The sequence below is a fragment of the Bactrocera tryoni genome, chromosome 1 (assembly GCF_016617805.1).
Source record: "Bactrocera tryoni isolate S06 chromosome 1, CSIRO_BtryS06_freeze2, whole genome shotgun sequence".
Classification (NCBI taxonomy): Eukaryota; Metazoa; Arthropoda; class Insecta; order Diptera; family Tephritidae; genus Bactrocera; species Bactrocera tryoni.
Window position 1 is genome coordinate 50,210,534 of NC_052499.1, and position 20,289 is coordinate 50,230,822.

At 39.8% G+C, this 20,289-nt stretch overlaps 2 protein-coding genes across 2 annotated transcripts; one reads left to right on the top strand and one right to left on the bottom strand.

Annotated features, from left to right (window-relative positions):
• Positions 1-17,267: 17,267 nt before the first annotated feature.
• Positions 17,268-18,793, bottom strand: LOC120767033 (tRNA:m(4)X modification enzyme TRM13 homolog). The gene is made up of 2 exons (XM_040092879.1): positions 17,462-18,793; positions 17,268-17,392 (listed from the first exon to the last, which is right to left on the bottom strand). Exon 1 carries the CDS (start codon positions 18,771-18,773, stop codon positions 17,463-17,465), a length of 1,311 nt encoding a protein of 436 aa, XP_039948813.1. The 5' UTR covers positions 18,774-18,793; the 3' UTR covers positions 17,268-17,392; position 17,462.
• Positions 18,794-19,045: 252 nt separating this feature from the next.
• LOC120767036 (electron transfer flavoprotein subunit beta) lies at positions 19,046-20,208 on the top strand. The gene is made up of 2 exons (XM_040092881.1): positions 19,046-19,209; positions 19,369-20,208. Exons 1-2 carry the CDS (start codon positions 19,159-19,161, stop codon positions 20,077-20,079), a joined length of 762 nt encoding a protein of 253 aa, XP_039948815.1. The 5' UTR covers positions 19,046-19,158; the 3' UTR covers positions 20,080-20,208.
• Positions 20,209-20,289: the final 81 nt, after the last annotated feature.

Consider the following 20,289-nt stretch of genomic DNA (forward strand, 5'->3'; position numbering starts at 1 on the left):
CGCCTAGCTTTTAATTGCATTGTTTGTTTGCGAAACTTGCGCAAAATGTAGGCAAATATGTCGATATTCCTATATATGTATATACATACATAAGTTTATATGGTGTCTGTGTGTGTTCTCCAATTTCGTTAGACTTGCCAAACTTCTCTTCAATTTGCTCATGTTGGTGCTTTATGATAATTAAAACTATCATAGAATCCACCAAACATTAGGCACTCCCTCTCGCTGGACTTCTCATTTATGGTTATAACGGGTGATTCAAGTAGGTGTACTTTTTTCAATTGACTTTTATTGACAGATCACGCGTGAGTCGTGTCAAGCTGTCATTTTATTTTTGTTGAGTATTGTTTAACATTTCATCATGAAAGGACTTACACTTGAACAACGTTTTCAAATCGTTCAGCTTTATTACGAAAATTCACGTTCTGTAAAGAAAGAGTTTCGCGCGCTTCGCTAAACTTAAGGTCAACATAATCGACCTCCTGAGCATACTATTCGCCATACCATCACCCATCTTGAGACCGAGCATTCATTACTAGATAATATTCGACCGAATAGACCACGTCCCGCACGCAGTGATGAAAATATAGCAGCTGTAGTTGAGAGTGTACCCGAAGACGGTGGAGAGTCGATTCGGCGCCATTCGCAGAAACTCGTACAGCCGTATGGAACGACTTGGCGAGATCTTAAATTGTACAAAATACAGCTTGTGTGAAACCGAAGCCGCTCGACCTTCCCTAGCGACGTCGCTTCGCTTTATGGTGGTCCTGAAAAGTACCAAGAAGATTCGACGTTTTCGAGCCAAATTTTGTTCAGGCGTGAGACCAATTTCTGGCTCAATGGGTATGTAAACAAGCAAAATTGCCGCATTTGTGGCGATCGTTGCTGTGTTTTTTTTTTTTTAAAGTAGGCAACCTCGAAATGGACCTCTAGTATTCGTTATGAACCGTTTGACCCTGTGAAACGAATTCATGGTGATGTGGTTCACAATGTAATCAAAGGAAACGATGAGCATTTCATTGATTTTTCACCAACTTTGTTGAGATTCTCTGCTCTTCCTCTCAAGCCGACACGACAATTTTCAAGCACGGTTTCATTAACTTTTTCGATGTTATTGTCATTAACAGAGGTGGATGGACGATTCACATGAAGCAAGATTTCGATGACTTCACCATCTTCGTGCCACTCAAAAACTTTTATTTGTTAACTCCCCAACAAACTTCTGCAATATTTTTAACGATTTCGTAGACGTTATTTTATTGGAAAAAAATAAAATTTCAAGTAACCTCGTTAATTTATTTTTTTAGTTAAACCTTCATCGACTCTCATCTTTTTGCTGTGACTACCATTAGTTAGGTATTCAGGCCCGGAATTATTGCACATATTTCTGAAAGGTCACAACCCAGAGGTGATCTAATGACTTATGCCCAGAGCATCCTAAAATTGTGGATGGAAGACTTCTTCAGCCTGCTGAGTAACAGTGCTTTCACTAAGAGAAGGCAAATCCGATTCCCCTATCCATGACGATGGAACAGACGTTCCATTGCCCGACCATGAAGAAGTTCGAATAGCAATTACCCGTCTGAAGAACAACAAAGCAGCGGGGGCTGATGGATTGCCGGCCGAGCTATTCAACACGGCGACGAAGAACTGATAAGGAACATGCATCCGCTTCTTTGTAAAATATGGTCGAACGAAAGCATGCCCAGCGATTTGAATTTAAAATTGGTCAGCCCAAACCACAAAAACGTGGACCCCACAATCTACGACAACTACCCTGGGATTAGCCTCCTCAACATGGCTTATACGGTTCTGTCGAGCGTGTTGTGTGAAAGATTAAAGACCACCGTCAAGAAACTGATTGGACTTTATCAGTGTGGCATTTAGGCCTGGAAAATCAACAATTGATCAGATATTGACCATGCGCCAAATCTTGAAAAGTACCCGTGAAAGGAAGATCAACACATACCACCTCTTCGTCGATCTTAAAGCTGCTTTTGACAGCAAAGGATCAGCCTTTATGCTGCTATGTCTGAAGTTGGTATCACCAATACCAAAAGCTCCGTCTACAATCTCCTCTTAGAGAAAATAATTCGGGCTACAGAGCTTAATCGACCAGGTACAATCTTCCAAAGCTGATGGCGTACGCCGATGATATTAATATCATTGGCCTCAACATTCGCACCGTTAGCTCTACTTTCTCCAGACTGGATAAAGAAGCCTCAACATTCGCACCGTTAGCTCTACTTTCTCCAGACTGGATAAGGAAGCGAAGCAAATGGGTCTAGTAGTGTACGAGGGCAAGACGAAATATCTCCTGTCATCAAACGACTTGGCTCTCACGTCACTGTTGATAGTCATAACTTCGAAGTCGTAGATAATTTAGTCTATCTTGGAACCAACGTAAACACCACCAACAATGTAAGCCTGGAAATCCAACGCATGATAACTCTTGCCAACAGGTGCTACTTTGGACTATGTAGGCAAATGAGAAGCAAAGTCCTCTCTCGACGAACAAAAACCAAACTCCATAAGTCACTCATAATTCCCGTCCTGCTATATGGTGCAGAGGCTTGGACGATGTCAACAACTGATGAGTCGACGTTATGAGTTTTCGAGAAAAAGGTTCTGCGGATGATTTTTGGTCCTTTGCGCACTGGCTATCGTAAATACCGCATTCGATGGAACGATAAGCTGTACGAGATATTCGATGACATTGACATAATTCAGCGAATTAAGAGACAGCGGCTAAGGTGACTAGATCGTGTCGCCCGAATGGACGAAAACATTCCAGCTCTGAAAGTATTCGATGCCGTACAAGCGGGGGGAAGCAGAGGAAGATATTTAAACTCCGTTGGAAAGACCAGATGGGATGGGTACATATTTCTTCAAAAATGATGCCGGTGAGAACGTAACTTTCAACTGACTATTTCATGCCTGCAATTGAAGCTCGTGATCTCGGCGACATTTAGTTTTAAAAAGACGACGCCACTTCCTACACATCGCATCAAGCAATGGATTTATTGAGAGAACACTTCGGTGAAGAAATAATTTCACGATTTGATTTACAATACTGCAAAGTTGCTTGTTTTTGGTATAAATTCCCGTCTTATCTTTAGATTAAGAGATTCTATGAAGTGCTAGAAAAGCATTACTGCAAACGATAGTGTTCTGAATATGACTCATAATTCTTGAAGAAATATGTATATAAGTATATTATAAGTAATGACTACGTAATACACAGATCTTTGCATAAAATAAATCATCGGAATTCGAGCATTCCAAGCAAAAAAAGAAAAAGAAAAAACTACGAAAATTAGGCAATAAGTCTTACTGTGTATTAAAAACGATTCTAAATCGCATTCCCACATGCAACTGGCGATCAGTCAAATCCCACAACACAAGAAGTAAAAAAAAATAAAGCAAAAAATCCAAACTCAAACCGAAGCAATTCAGCTAAATCGACCAAATCGAACACGAATGAGCAACGCATCGAAAACGCTTTAAATAAATACAAGCATTTTGCACAACTATTGCTTGATTAATACTTATTATAAGTATTTCTGCTTCTACGTTTGCTGCTGCTGTTGCGGTTGCTGTTTGTTGTTGTGGTTATGGTACAAGCGAAACACCAGTAATTTTTGTAATAGGCATTTAATTTTAGTGCAACTTCACAAAAGGTTGGCGGCGCAGCAGAAATTAAATATAAAAAACTAAAAAAAAAATACAAATAAAAATGAAATAATATATAAAAAAATTATAAAAATGAAATAGAATTAAACACAAAAATATTGAGAATGAAATAAGTTGGAAAAAAGCGCAAATATCAAGCGATCTGCCCACAATTTATTGGTATGAAATGATATGTTTTTGATAAAAAGCGAAAAATCTGCATTTAAATGCAATTTATAAAAGGGATGCGCTGCGCATGCGCCGCTGGAATTTAGGGTAGAAAAACATGCTAACGCAACAAAAACAACAAAAACATATTTGTAGAAAGAACATTGCGAAATTTATTGGAATTATATGTTATTTGTTGAGCAGCGAGAAAAAACGCCACGCCGCACGCAGCACTGACAGACTGACAATCAGCAGAACGCGCAACGATTAGAAATGTTTTATAGGAATTCTAGCAAGGAACAGAGCGTAATACGCGCTTGAAAAAAACGCGCGCATACGCACACACACATAGTATAAGTAAAGGTTCTAACTGAGCCTGCGTTTGGGTCCGAGTGGTCAGCGCGGGTCTGCACGGCATGCCAGGGAAAAACAGAAAAACATTTCGGGTGCCTGACGTTTAGCTGCCTAATATGGGCTTTATTCTGCAATTCTTTCTATGCGATTGGTTTTATTCTTAATTAAGTATATATGTATGTGTGTGTGTGTGCCTACAAATTAATGGTGGGATCAATTCGTCCACTGCATTAAAGCGCTTTGTGGCCGGCACCCTTGACGTGCCACTGCGTGGCTGTTCTTCTAGCGCTGTTACTGTTGCTGCTGGTCGCTACACCATAATTTTGTGAGGGTGCCGCCAAACGTTGCACGTTCATGGCATCAAATGTTGAGCAATTTTTTTTATTTCTAATTTTTTTTTTTTTGAGGGAAAGGACACATGACTGCCGGTGGTTTGGACTGACACAGTCCAATTTGACCAGTGCATCGATTGGCTGACGACGCGTTCGTGTGGCGGCTGAGTGATGTCTGTCGCTGCTGCCACTACGAGGCAAAAACAAAAAAATAAATGTTTGAAATGTGTTTTTTCTAATTCATTTGATGCGCCCTATTAATTTCAGTTTGATTGGTATTTTTGAATAGATCATTCATTCATTGGCGCGGCGACGCAGAGTCGCACCGAAAACGTTCTGAGCAGCAATAACACGCCAGACACCAGGACCACGTTGCTGGCCAGCCAGCCGCAGCAGTTCAAGGATTTCTACTGTGAAACGCTGAGGCGCGTTGCACCGGGTCAGTGAACCCGGCTGAAAGTGAGGCAAATTGCCGGAAATATATATTTATTAAAAATCGCAAGCTATAATATTACTTCGCTAATATGTGAATGTAATATTTTTGCCAATTTTTTCAAACAACGCAGTTGTGCGCAGGCGCAAAGGTGTGCGCGTTTCTATAATTTCATAGATTTTCGCCGCTTTTTTACTAATACTTCCTTCGTTTGGTTGATTTTTGTCGTTTTTGGCGTGTGCCAACATCAGCTGCTTGTTGGATTTGTAAAGTCCTTTGTTCGGCTTGGTACGCTTAGTTTAAAAATCCCTTTTAAACTGACAACATTAACCATTGATTTCCATCGATTGTTCGATCGGCAGCGCTCAACGCAATTCAACTCTTTAGTTGACACTTTTATTATTATCGAAAATTACGCGAAAGTGATTTGCCATGCGCTCGAAGGGGCAGCTGTCAATCAGATCGGAAATCAATGCTGCGCAGGCGCGCGTGCGCACTTGTGAGGGCGTGTCGTCAAGGTGTGTTGGCAAACAGAGTGCGCAGTGCGAAGAGCGTGTGTTTTGCTGAGCTGATTGTGAAAAGGGTTGATTTAGAATTGGATTGTAAGAAAATAATTATATTCAGGAACAATTGTAATTTGATAGCTGTGGAGGTATGGCATGCGCTGCAAGGTTTCGTAATCCCTCGTCAGTACATTTCTGCAGATGAAGCTAAGCAATGAAAGTGAGTTGAGGTTCGAAAATATATTCGACGAGGCTCTGGTGCGTAATTTTAGTATTAGAAAACTGCCTACTTTCAATGGAATTAAAAATAAGCTTAAAAACTCCTGTAATGAGGAATCTGAGCAACTTTCAACGCACATATTATCTGATTTGCTGCCAGAAGCCTAACCCTTTGCTAATCTAAGTTCACAGTAAACTTCATTAGCAAAAAGAAAAGCAAGAAATACAGACTAGAATCCGTTCATCTACAAAGGAAATCGAGAGGGATGGGGATACATATGTTACGCTAACTTTAAAAAATTAAGTCGATTCTGGGCAATTCAAAGCAAACCCGGTCAAAGACCACTATTACATATAAAACAGCAGAATGATCATAAATTACGATGTTCGCAGTCCTAACCGTCTGAGAATAGAGCGTACATCTGGAGGTATTACCTATAATACCCACAGAAGTTCTATTAACCGAGTCTTTAACTCTACTTTACGTGTATAGTTTACGATTATATTATAAAATAAAGAGCTGAAATTTTCTTGTGCTTCCCTTTTCTTTTAGGATCTTTTCTGGGCATTCCTTTATCAAGAATTCGTAGTTTTAGATACCCGCATGTACTTGCAGGGAACTAAACCTATAGAATCCCAGAGAAAATTGATTTCTTCGCTCTTCTTAGTCAACCGCTCTCTTCACACACAGCACTCTAGCCCAGAGTAGCAACGCTATCATGTGGTAAGTGCATCAACCTTCATATCACAAGTGTAAAAGTAAACTAAAGACACTATGATGCTCACATTATACAAGTGTGTCCTAAGTCTGCACTGAGTTATAACTATATTCGTGCGGTTTGCCAGGGAAACACGAACGCAATGTTTAGGACAAGTTTAGACAAAGCCGGATATCCATGGCCCCAAGGTAATGCGTGCTAGTTCAGCTTCTAAAACCGGGTAAAACCATTCATGGGAAACCCAACCGACAATTCATAAAATTGAATTGAGCTATGCCGGAATTCGCGATTAAACACGAAGCACTGATTTTCATCATGACAATACTCTACCTCATGTCGCAAGACCGATTATAAACTATTCAGAAAACAGCGGCTGAGAAGCCTTACCTTACCGGCCTTATAGACAACACCTCTCCTCGTCTGACTAGCATTTGTTCCGGTCGATGGAGAGCATCCTCACAGGAATACGGTTCACATCAGAACAAGATATCAAAAATTGGCGTAATTCATTCTTGCCCAATCCGGCGCAGTTCTTTTGGTATGGAATACGCAAATTACCAGAAAGATGAGAAAATATTATTTGATATGTTAATAAATTATAACGGGTGTCCCAAAATTAATAATAAAATTAATTTCAAATATAATGAAAGTTTGGCAGCCGCAAATTTCGTACAAAATACAGTCTGAACAGTGTTTGGACTTCATCAACTGTGAGGATTAATCGAAATGAACGTTAATTTTGAGGACACCCTGTATTATAAATAAACGTTCAAACTTTGAAAAACTAATAAAAAAGCACGAATACCCTAAGATTGTCCATATAAATATTTTTCACTTGCTTCAACATTGCCACCATAAAGGGTGATCCACGATATTCACTTCAAATTTAATGGAGAATGTTTATTATCATTCGAAAGAACATTCTTTGATATTTATTTTTGAATATTACATATCTCTTTCAAATATTGGCCGCGGTTGCATCTTAAATGGTCTCTCCATTGAGTCCAATTTTCGATGAGATTTTCGAGATGATTTTTTTCTCTGAGCCTGGATCGAAGTGGGATTGTCCGCATAGACTTTTGACTTTACATGCAGGGTTTGTCCGGAAACCCGCGACTGTACTTCGGAGCATGCGCACACCGACTGGATTCGGTAGAGGGCGTTCCTAGCTAACGAACGAGTTGTCTCCGAGCACCTGTACTTCGGAGCATGCGCACACCGACTGGATTCGGTAGAGGGCGTTCCTAGCTAACGAACGAATTGTCTCCGAGCAGAGGCACGCGATTAAATTCTGTGTGAAACTCGGTAAATCTGCGACAGAAACGTTTGATATGATCAAGCAGGATTACCCAGGTGTTGCTTTAGCAAGAAGTGGTGTGTTTCAGTGGAACTAGGACTTTTTGAGGGCCGGGAAGAGATTCTTCCTGGACAAACCGTCAACGCCAAGTTTTACGTGGAAGTCATCATAAGACTCAAACGAAGGGTCAACCAGTTGGGCAGCGGCACCTTCCCAATTAAGGGACCGGACATTCCAGGTGCATGCCCTAATATCGTAGTCCGTATTTCGTTTGCCATGGTCGTCATCTAAAGGGGGGTTTCTCTTCCGAGGCTGTTGGTCGTTTTTCATTGGTATAGTTTTTTACGTGGCGGGTGCCAAACCCAGCGCACAACCTTATGTAGGGGATGTTTCGCCTTCTCACTTTAGCTCGCCTTCGAACGGATGTTCTTAGGCTACCCAGAGGATACTTGGTCAAAGGCCGGAAGTCGTGAGCTGCTTGAGTTATATGTAAAAGAATCGCTTCTGGCCACTCCCAAGTGAATGGCGATCAGAGAACTTTCCTCACTTGCGTGAACTTCTACACATGACTCCATCCTCAAGTAGATCATCCAAAATAAGATTCCATAGCATGGGAGCAACACTTCTCAGGCCCTCACAGATATATGCGCAGGGCCATTTGAAATAAGACCACTTGGACCTCTGCCACAGTACCAAAACCGAGCTTTCATATACATATATCCAAGTGGGTAGGTTCATTCATATTGAATGCGATTAGATGTAGGTTTGTAAGTGCACACCACTTTGTTGTATTATATTACAACTTAATTACGGTTATACAGTTAGCCATAACTAAATTAAAATGAAATGAAACAATTGAAAAAGCAAAACAACTAAGAAAATGCAAACACTTGAAAATAAACACACACACATACACCTATAGTACGCAGCAAGATAAGAGAAGAAAAACAAAGAAAACGCCAAGTACGAAACCGAAACGGAAAATTCAACAAATTATACCACAAATTGCAGTTAATTGAATATTATACGAGCACACAATTGGCTCATACACACACACACACATGCACATGGATAGTTAGGTGGGTACGAGTACACACTATATACTAACTATACTTATTAAATGCCTCTACGTACGACCAACTTGCGCATGCGCTGCGCCAGGCCGCGCCGGTTACAGCTCAAGCCAAAGTAAATACATAATCAAACCATAAAAATCCATTGCTGGAAAACATTTTTTTTGCAAAAAATCTTCCGCGTTTTCACAACGCATTCAAGTCGATTCCGTGTTTTGAAATTTTCGCGCTCAGCGAGTCTTACAAATGCGAGCGCAGACAAGCCCAGTGGGAAATGGACGCATAAGGACAATAGTGGGAAATATATTTCGAACTGTGGAGCTTAATAGCCTAAGATAAAACTTATATATGCCAAACGTTCACAATCCGTGTGACTCAAGTCTGAAACATTAAGTCAACCTCGAATTCAAAACTCAACATTTCAAGCACCAAATCCTGACTTGGAAACCGCCAAAGCTCAATGGGGTTAAGTTGACAATTAAGAAACATGCGCTGCGGGAAAATTAGCTGAGCCCCGTGGAACTGGCAGCATCTACACACAAGAAATGGCTAATGGAGTGGGTGCCGCAATTTATTGCTCGGTATACTGCAGTGTCTTTATGGTGAAAGCAAAACACTGAAACGCCTTGTCTGCTTTTATCCAAGCTTATCTAGAACACATCTTAGATATCTAGCGGGTTCGTAGTTCAAGGGACTAGCTGAATCAAGTATAAAGTCTTTCTTAAAGTTCGCAAAAACCGTTGAAGTAGTAGCTTTGTGTGTGTATGACGTGATAACCGACCAATGTAACCTAACCCAACTTAAATTTTGAAAATCAGATGGCATTTCGAAATCCAATTCAAGCACTAATGGCGCACTTTTTCTGAGATTTAAATCTTCGAAAATTTGTTATTATAAAGTCGTTTCTGTTAATGTTAAACTGGTCGACTATGTAAAGTTATTATTTAGGCAGCCTAACACCATCCATCGCTGGTAATACACTCGGATAACTGTGAGTGATAAACGAGACTCGGAAATGAAGTGATTAAGCCATACTTCATCTACTTCCGGATATCGACGGAAAAATTTCGGTATTTTGTAAATTAACGACTGCAAAACTTTTCAGGGTTAATTGTGTGGGTGTCTCTTAATTCGCTGAAATATGTCAATGTCGTCGTATATGGTATCTCGTAATATGACTTACATGCGCCAGTGAGTTTTTTAGATTGTCATATGTATCGATCTAATTTTTTATGGTCATCCAAATTAATTTTGTAGATTTTTCAGATTTAACCATCTCTTTTACGTCCGCTCCGAGGTCCTAGCATAGACTCGGACCACCATCTTGTTGCAGCGAAGATATGCACGTCAACAAACACAAGGAAGACGCTACAATCACAATACACAACCCGATTTCCTACTCGACTTGCACTCCTGCGCTCCGAGAGCCCTCCTCAGCAACTCGGTATAAGGGAACTGTGAGACGGCATTTCAAGCTCCTTTCACATTCAGCTGCAAACGAAACCATTGGTTTTCAGAAAAGGCAAAAGAACAGCTGGTACGACGAGGAGTGCCGTGTCACAGTGGAGGGAAAACAGACTGTCTACCTCGCAATGTTACAATCGATCACAACACGTGAGGGACGGGATACTAATGTGCCCAAAAAATAAGTTGACATTGCATTTATTTTGAAAATTCTTTTTTTTTACTTATTCTTCCAAATCAATTTCATCCCCTTCAAAGTAATCCCCTTCCGATGCAATGCACTTATGCCAACGGATTTTCCAATCTTCGAAACACTGGTTATAGTCACTTTCCGGGATGGCCTTCAGTTCCGTCTTCGCTGCGGCTTGAATCTCCTCTATCGTAAAAAACGGTGTCCCCGGAGCGGTCTTTTGAGCTTGGTGAACAGCCAGAAGTCGCACGGCGCCAGATCAGGTGAATACGGTGGTTGCGGAACGATATGGGTTGAGTTTTTGGCGAAATGATCACGAATTACGAGGGCAGTATGGGATGGATATCGTGGTGTAAAAACCAAGAATTGTCTTTCCACAATTCCGGCCTTTTTAGGCGGATAGCGTTACGCAAACGACGCATAACGTTCAAATAATATTCCTTATTGACTGTTTGACCGGTTGGAAGGAATTCATAATGCACAACACCACGATAATCAAAGAAAACAGTCAACATGACCTTGATTTTTGAGCGACTTTGGCGCGATTTTTTGGGCTCGGCTCTCTTTTGGCACGATATTCGCTCGATTGATCGGTTGTTGCGGGGTCGTAAGCATAGATCCAAGTCTCATCGCCAGTTATAATGCGTTTCATTGCACCTGGTAGTCGGAAAGCATCGTTTCACACACTTCAACGCGACGCATTTTTTCCAAAAAATTTTACGTTTTCGGTACCAGTCCGGATTTGACGCGCTTGAGACCCAAAACATCTTTCAAAATGGTATTGGCTGAGCCTTTCGATATGCCAACTTCATTAGCAAGGTCTCTAATTGTTAATTGACGGGTTTTCAACACCAAATCTTTGATTTGTTGAACTTGAGCTTCGTCGGTTGAGGTTGATGGTCGCCCTGGACGCTCTTCGTCTTCTTGTAAACATTTTTTTTAGACATAGCCTCATCACCAAAGGCTTTCTGCACCATCTTCAACGTATCCGCAGCAGAAAATTGATTCCGTAAACAAAATTTAATGCAAATTCTTAGCTCAACAAATTTCGACATCGCAAAAAACGAAAAACTCACTTTTAGCAGCTCACAAAACGACACGTATCTCAAACACTAATCAATATTTTGACATGAAATTTGACATAAATGTGACTGACAGTACTACCAACCTAAATAAAAATAATTCTCCAAATCCTTCGACGCGCGCAGTTTAAATTCAAATGTCACCTTATTTTTTGGGCACAGTAGTATATACTGAGAGTTGAAGAGAGAAGCGAAACGCATTTGCGGAGAGCGAGAGGCCAAATGCATGAGTACGAAAGGCTTGACAAGCTGATCGACAGGCGTAATGCTCGAAATTTCTACGAAAAGATGCGGCGACTAACAGAAGATTGGCTGGGCTCCCCCGTCACTGTTGACAGTCATAACATAGAAGTATAGTAGATATTTTCGTGGATCTGGAAACCAGCATTAACACCAAAAACAACGTTAGCCTCGAAATCCAAAGCAAAATAACTCTTACCATCAGGTGCTCCTTTGGCTTGAGTGTGCAATTGAGAAGTAAAGTCCTCTCTCGACGAAGAAAAACCAAATTCAACAAGACACTCATCATCCCCGGCCTGCTCTTCGATGCAGAAGCATGGACGACGACAACATCTGATGACTCGGCGTTATGAGTTTTCGAGATAAAGGTTCTGTGAAAAATGTATGGTCCTTTGCGCATTGCCAACGGCGAATACCAGTCGGCAGTCGACGGAAGGATGAGCTGTAGTTCAGCGAATTGAAAGATAGCGACTACGCAGTACCCGCCGGTGGAAACAGAAGAATAGTAAGACCTTCACTCCGTTGGAAAAACCAGTTGGAGAAGGACCTCACTGTACTTGAAATCTCTAAAATATTCGATGCAATTCGAACAATGCGAACTGTAGATGTCTGGTAAAAAGTTCATAAGGAAAAATCTCAAAAAACTTCCACAGTATGAAATCAAAGTTCCGTTAACAGAGTTGATATTTAGACAACAACAATGAAATAGTAAACAAAGCAAATTCTTTTACTGCTCGTGTTCCCTGCCTCATTACAAATAACCTGTATACCACAAATATATATTATATAGTATATATGTAGGTATGTATGTGTGCTTGTGTGCGCTTTTCAATTGATGCGGATTCATGCGATAATTCGCTTTTCTCACAAGCAGAAGGTGAAACCGGCAGAAACCAGTCGTCAGCCGGAGCAACAACAGCACTTTATAAGCAACGAAAACTGCAGAATCCGTGTAATCGCGACGGGCGAATGCAATCAAGAAGCGCAAAGCCAGCGCTGAACTCCAAAGCATTTAATCCGTGACAAGAAAACTTTCACTGCCACATGGGAGCGTTGCAACAACGAATTGCAACAAATCAGCACACAAAAACCGCAACGACAAAAGAAAACAAGGCGACAGACACAGCAGAAACTAGCAATAATAGCACCAAAAACGAATTTAGCATCAAAAAGAAAAACATCCTGCCGTGTAAAGGCCGCCAAGCCATGAAAACGGCACAGCCACAGCCAACGCACAGCAAAAAGATCCGGAATGAGGCGCGTTTCGCGTGTGCACACAATTCATTCATGCGCAAATGAAGAGGTAATTTGGCCGCAATGATGACAGAGCAGCTTGGTGGGAGCCGCAACCAATGCCAGCGGTGCGCAGGTGCAGAGAGTGAAAATGTGAATTTTATGTGATGCGGTGCGGTGCGGTGCGGTGCCGGCGGCGGAGCAAAAGCAAGCAAGTTCGTCAAGTTAGGCAGCGTGCGAAAGTGAAATCGCTTTTACAGGCGGCAGTGAAGCATTTGTTTTCATTGGAGACTTAACGGTGCCACCAGTGCTGGTGCCCCTCTCACTCGCGCGCTCACTGCCTCTCTCTCACTCTCGATATAACATCAGATATCTTAGCGTCGTTGGTGAATGGGCTTTTTCTTTCGGCGCGCGCGGTGATATTTATGGTCGTAAAGTGAGTTAGCAAAAGCGAAAATAAGCGTGAGGAGACGCGCTCAAGCCCAAATGAAAGTGACACTGTGGCGCGGACAATGACCTTCCGCCAATAAGCGAGCACACTAGGCAGGAACTGCAGTGGATAAGGAGCGCGCGCGCTCAGACAGTGAGCGTTAGAGAGGGGTTTAGCGATACGCGCAAATCGTGACCGGTCAATGTGACGGCACATAACGGGTTACAAGCTCGGTTGTGGTCGACGTATAACACGTGATTACATGCCAGTTAGTTGGAGGCAAAGCGAGTTTGGCGGTAAGCGGCGGGGATTAATTGCGAACCGCCCAGTGTAGCGCTGCGCGGAAATACCGGCGCGCCAATTAACTGCGCTGGTACTAGACGATTACTTAGCATACAACAACAACACTGCATAGCGTTACAGCGCGTACTAAGCTGGAAAAACACACACAATCATACAAACATCTAAACAAGTCATGCCACAGCGGAGCGCTTCGTGGGCGGCAGGTGGCTGGCTGGCGGCGGGCGCCGTACAAATAAATATAAGCATATATATATGTATATAAATAATTTATACTAACAAATTATTCTAATGCAATGGCTAATTAATTGAGAAGCTGCAGTTGGCGATTGACAATGCTCTTAGTGCGACTTGTTACCAACGTCAACCACACACACACGCACACCGCGTCGGCTCGCAAATGAAAATGAAATCGAAAGTGGCATCTAAATTAGTGGTTCGCACGAACGCGAGCGGCTGGTGGCGGTATTCAGCGGTTGGTCGATCGTCGTCGTCGTCTCCGGTTGTGCAGTTGTTTTTATTTACTTACTTAAAAGGTGGGTAGGGTGCATATTGACGTCACAGTAACTGGCGACCGTTAAGGTTAATACAACCGCGCCGCGCGCTGTGCGCTAGAATTGTTCTAAGCCAGACGCTGTGGTCGCGTGGATGGCGCAGACAACTCTGCTATTTATATGGAATATTATAGTATACATATATTACAACAACAACGATAGCGCGCCATTTGTGTGCAAAGCATTTGCGCGGGCGCTCTCAGTTCCTACTGTAGCGCTCCTTAAACGCTGCGAGACATGACCTTCCTTATCGATTGGTGTTGGATTACCATTTACATATACTTTTATGGTGATTTGCATTCGGACAGACATTTCGCAATGCGATTAATTGTAATTTTAGTGCTTTAAAGCGACAAAAGACAACGAAAGGGCTGTGGTGTACATAGTCTTAAGAAGTTATTGGAGAAGAAGAGAGAGCGCAGTTTATCACCTAGCAACGAAACACATGTGTACAATTTCTTTTTCGTATATTAAAAGTCATATCTAGTTATAAGCGAGCGCCAAACGAACACACGCTCTATAACTAGGTTATTTTCTCTTTAAACAACAATTTAAGAAATTTAAAAAGAAATTAAAAACAAAAAATTTAGCACAATAAAAAAATATTAATTGAAAAAAAATAAATAAATTTTGAAAAATTAAAAAAAATTTTTAAATTTTGAAAAATTAAAAAAAAACTAATTTAATTTAATTAAAAACAAATTGAGAAGAAGAAAAGAGAGCGCAATTTATCACCTAGCAACGAAATAACGAAATAAATTTAACCAAAATTAAAAAAAATACAAAGAAAATTATTAATTGAAAAATTTAAAAAAAAAATATGAAAATTTAAAAAAAAAATATAAAACATTTAAAAAAAAATTTAACAAAATAAAAAAAATATTAACTGAAAAAAAATTTAAAAACAACTTAAAAAATTAAAAAAAAAAAAAATTTGATTTACAAATTGAGAAGAAGAAAAGAGAGCGTAGTTTATCACCTAGCAACGAAATAACGAAATAAATTTAACCAAAATATAAAAAAATACAAAGAAAATTATTAATTGAAAAAATTAAAAATTATATATACCTATAAAATTAAAAAATATTAAAAAACAAAAAACATAAATTGAAAAAAAATTAAGAAATTAAAAAAAATAATTTTATTTAATTAAAAACAAATAAAAAAAGTCCAAAAAGAAAACTAAGAAATAAAAAATAAATATTAAAAAAAATTTAAATTTAGACAGAATTGCATATGAAATCTCTAAAATATTCTAAGCGTCTATACTTTTTCCTACAATTGTAGGGCCTTATAGGAGACCAACACCAATGGGCCCTTACTCAGACAAACTCAGCCTTCTAACAACTTAAAAGCTTATTTAGGAACAAACATGTTTCGGTTTTTGGTTTCTACCGATCGTAAAACAAATTTTAAATATAATTTAATTTAATTTTGTTTTTTTTTGTTGTTGTTACAGTAGCAAAAACATTCCTGCAAATAAATCTAATTTCATATTTTATAACGGTGCCGTTCCACAGCAGTCGGTTTCAAGTAGCTGGAACAGATACAGATTTTTATCCGGCTAAGGTCTTCCAACTCGGTGGCATGCCTCGAAATTACTTTAGGCATGTTTTCTGCCCTACAACAACAACTGAAACTTCCTTTCAGGTAAATCAACAAGCACTTCCGAAGCCTTACACAACACATATCCAACTTAGGGGTTCTTCAAACCTACACTTGACGTTAGAAAAACTGAATTGATCAACAGTTTCAAAAATTTTCCTCTTATAAATTATGCATTAAATATCCCAAAGCATACTTTCGAGCGCAAGCCCTTATTGCCGCAGATATTATTGTTGTTGTAGCGGCAAAAACTACACCGCATATAATTTTGAGGAAAACTGCCAAGCCAACTGTCCCCGGGCAGTTAAACACCCGTGTGCGCTCCAACCATGTTGACCCGACTATCGTACGAACGACAGCCGTTGGGCACTCGGTCACTTCAGATACACTTTCAGCATTACATATGTATTTTCATAGCTGGGTTATACACAGTTATTTTCGCGCATAATTAGTAAACTTAATTTATTTCAACCGATAGTACACGCTGTTGAGTAGCGCCGGCGCCGGCGCCGACCATGTCATATGTCAATTTTGACGCCCTTCTTTTAAAAGCTTTATAATTAATTTGCTAAGCAAAATTATTAAAATGCGCATAATTTGTCAACAATCCGTGGTTTTGTTGTCTTACAACGAATTCCCATAATTAGCGATCAGCAGACACCGCAATGATTGACAGATTTGCGCTCGGTAGAATCTAAAAAGACACCACTGCATCTAAGTACATACCGGATATACAAGTATGTATGTATACATACATACGTAGATACTTATGTACATATATAAATGTACATTTGTTGCGACCAAACCATTTCGTGCAGACTCAACTACAAACATCCATCACATAAACTACAAAACTATTTCCCGCTGCTGCATTGCGATCTCTCGTGATCTATTCATTCATGCTTGTTTGCCATTATTCAGATGTATGTGTATGTACATACATACATACATACTGACAGCGAACACTTTAAATCATGCTTACACATTTGTGGTTTATTGTTTTTCCTGTTGGCGTGGGCGTGCTGTCGCGCTCTTTAATTAATCAGAGTCAATTGAGAGTTCAAGTGGTATGTTGTGAAGGGATATTTGCAAATTAATTGCAATCTCTTAGCGTGTAGCTGACCGCAAGTGAGCTACTTTCAAACGGAAATCACATTTTCAATGGTTTAAGAAAAAAAATATCAAACCAAATTCTAAAAATAAATATTCGGAAATTACAAAACAAAAAAACTAAATACAACTATAAATAAAATTTTAGCTCTAACTACACATATGAACGCAAACAAATTAAAAACGTATGTGTTTGTGAAAAAATACCTTAACAAATGTTGCTTGAATTCCAATTTTGATTGAAGGGAAGTATTGCATACATTTAGGCATTACACAAAAAATGCTAACGTTAGTTGTTCAGTTATTTACATAAAATTTTGTTTATATACATATATATTTTTTATATATGATATTGATTTTCTAACACTTAAAACAGCATACTACAAAAATTTGGGCCTTTGGTGACTCAAGGCGCTGTAAAGAAAAAATATTGCTTTAGAATAATTAAAAAAAACTTCGAATTAATTAATACATTATACCAACCTTAGTATTTTCGGGCTAGCAGACAAACGTTTTCCAGTGTCACATCACGCGCCACATAGTATTTAAGCTCTGCTTCAAAGCCATGTTCGCGCAAATATAGCAGTCGTCCATAGTCAAGTATACGTTTGCACATGTCACCAATGCGCTCACGCTCAGATAAACTCAGTCGCTGCGTCTTACTGCAATCGATAACTTCCACGGAAGTTTGTGCTTGCTCCTCAAGCGCACGTCTACGTTCGCGGCTCATACCGGTACCACATATTGCCCAACTCGCCATTTTACTAATCACTGCAAAATCTCTGCACGTCAACCCGTTGGCTTGTAGGAAGCTTTTACCCACATACGCTTGCCAATCGCAGCGGTGATGACAACATAGCGCTATGAGTATATAATTCGTGTTTGGAGTTTTGTTATTTGAGTCCCCAGTTGCAGGTTGAGTAATGCAACGCAAAGTCAAATCGGTAGCAGCGCCACATAAATGCTTTGATACTGCTACACAACGCTTTGAGCGATGTAACAATTCCAGGCTGCTCATACGAAAATCAGCAATATCTGCACGTATACGATGCACCAACGTTCGGTCTTCGATCTTATTGTCTTTTTTGTGACGCAGCGACATACGGTCAACGAGCACTACCTGAGAATCAGGTATTGTTTCCAGCAGTTGTGCTAGATAAAAAGTCAACTGGCCCTTACCAGCTCCAAACTCTATATAACTTGTGCATTGTTGTAGTTGTTGGTCGTTATCAAGTATTCCCAGTAGCGCCGCAGCCTGCAACAAATGCTTTCTCGATTCCGGGCCATATGTGGTATTAGCCAGTTCTGCGTCCAATAACTTATGACTGACTTCTAGGGACGCTATTTTATTTTCAACAAACTTTGTATAAAGCTCTTTAATACGTGTCACAATTCCGTAGAATTCTTCATTGGGTAGTTCATTTATTCTTAACTTGCTATAATCCGGTGCATCGCTATCAGCCTCACCAGCATTTATGCCCTTCTCAATGTAAGCCGGTGTATCGCCTTTGTCGCGTGCATTACATATTTTAAGATGTTTTTGTAGTTTATTCTTAAAAACAGTATGTTTTGAGTCCAATGGACATGGTATCCGAGTGTTATTACCGCTTGCTTCATCTTCTTCAGGTGATGCTTGGGGAAGTGCGGGTTGATGCTCTCCACAATATTTTTCACCTGTCTTTACTGTCATTTTACAAAAACGTTTCTTACGTTGTACCCAATGGGCGCAATTTGTTGTATTTTCAACGGCATTTTCTTCAATTTTAGGCTTTTTTGCCTCCACTTCGGTTCCCATCACTTTTCTTTTGTTTCTTATTTTATTTTACTGAAAAACAACGTGTCAGCTGTTAATCGTTAGTACAGAGTGATCAAAGCAAATGAAAATTAAATTTATGTTATTGTAATTGACACTGTAAATAACCATGATATGTCAGCTGATTAACTTATGTATAAGACAACAAACAATTTATTTTCATTTTGCTATCAAGCATATATTGATAACGCATTTTTTTAATTCTATATTTCTTCGGCTGGCAATATCGCTGATCGCTCAACCTTTGGACTTGTCATTTATTGCAGGGTGCCTATTCTAATTTTAGGAAGACCACGGTGGAAAAGTTTAGAAATAGTAAATTAATTCATTTAAGTGCCTTTTTAATTTGTGGAACTAACATTCAAAAATGTCTCGTGTCCTTGTTGGAGTAAAGCGTGTGGTCGACTATGCCGTAAAGGTAATTGAAATGTTGTAGCATATATTACTAAAAATGGCTTGTTTGTGTTGGGAGCTTATCAATTAATCTAACTTTTGCGTAATCAAAAACAAGGCAGCCGATCGTAAATTTATTATGCTAAGTAATTGAATTTAAAAAAATATGTATATTATATTTTAGGTACGAGTTAAGCCTGACAAAACTGGTGTGGTCACCGAGGGAGTGAAACATTCAATGAACCCTTTCGATGAAATCGCTGTAGAGGAGGCTATTAAACTAAAAGAAAAGAAGATCGCCTCAGAAATCATCGCTGTTTCAGTTGGTCCAACACAATCTCAAGAAGTGATACGTACTGCTTTAGCAATGGGTGCTGATCGTGGAGTACATGTTGAGGTATCGGGCAAAGACTACGATTTATTGCAACCAATTCATGTATCTAAGATTTTGGCTAAGTTGGCATTAGACGAGAAAGCTGACTTGATAATCGTCGGTAAACAAGCCATTGACGATGACAGCAACCAGACAGCACAAATGACCGCTGCCGTTCTCGATTGGCCTCAGGGTACTTTTTGCAATAAAGTCGAAAAGACCGATGCAGGGTTGAGCATTACACGCGAAATCGATGGTGGTTTGGAAACGATAAAGACAAAGATTCCAGCTGTATTGAGCGCTGATTTACGTCTAAACACACCACGCTATGCAACATTGCCAAACATCATGAAAGCCAAAAAGAAGCCATTAAAGAAAGTTACACCAAAGGATTTGGGTGTTGATACCACACCGCGCATTGAAGTTGTCTCCGTTGAGGAGCCACCTGTGCGCCAAGCTGGTGCTCTGGTGGCAGATGTGGATGCCCTTGTTGGTAAATTGAAGGAAGGCGGACACATCTAAATATTTTGGTGTTAATTCAATGAAATTTAAAAAGTGCATTTATGAAATTTAACTGATATTTTGTTTATTTACCCCTTTTTATTTGCTATACCCTATTAAAATTTCGTAGAAAATTTAAAAAATACTTAACTTTGTGTTTATAAATAATTAGTATTGTATAATTAATTGGAAGTAGAAAATAAATAACGCGTATATTTTTGTAATGCGAAT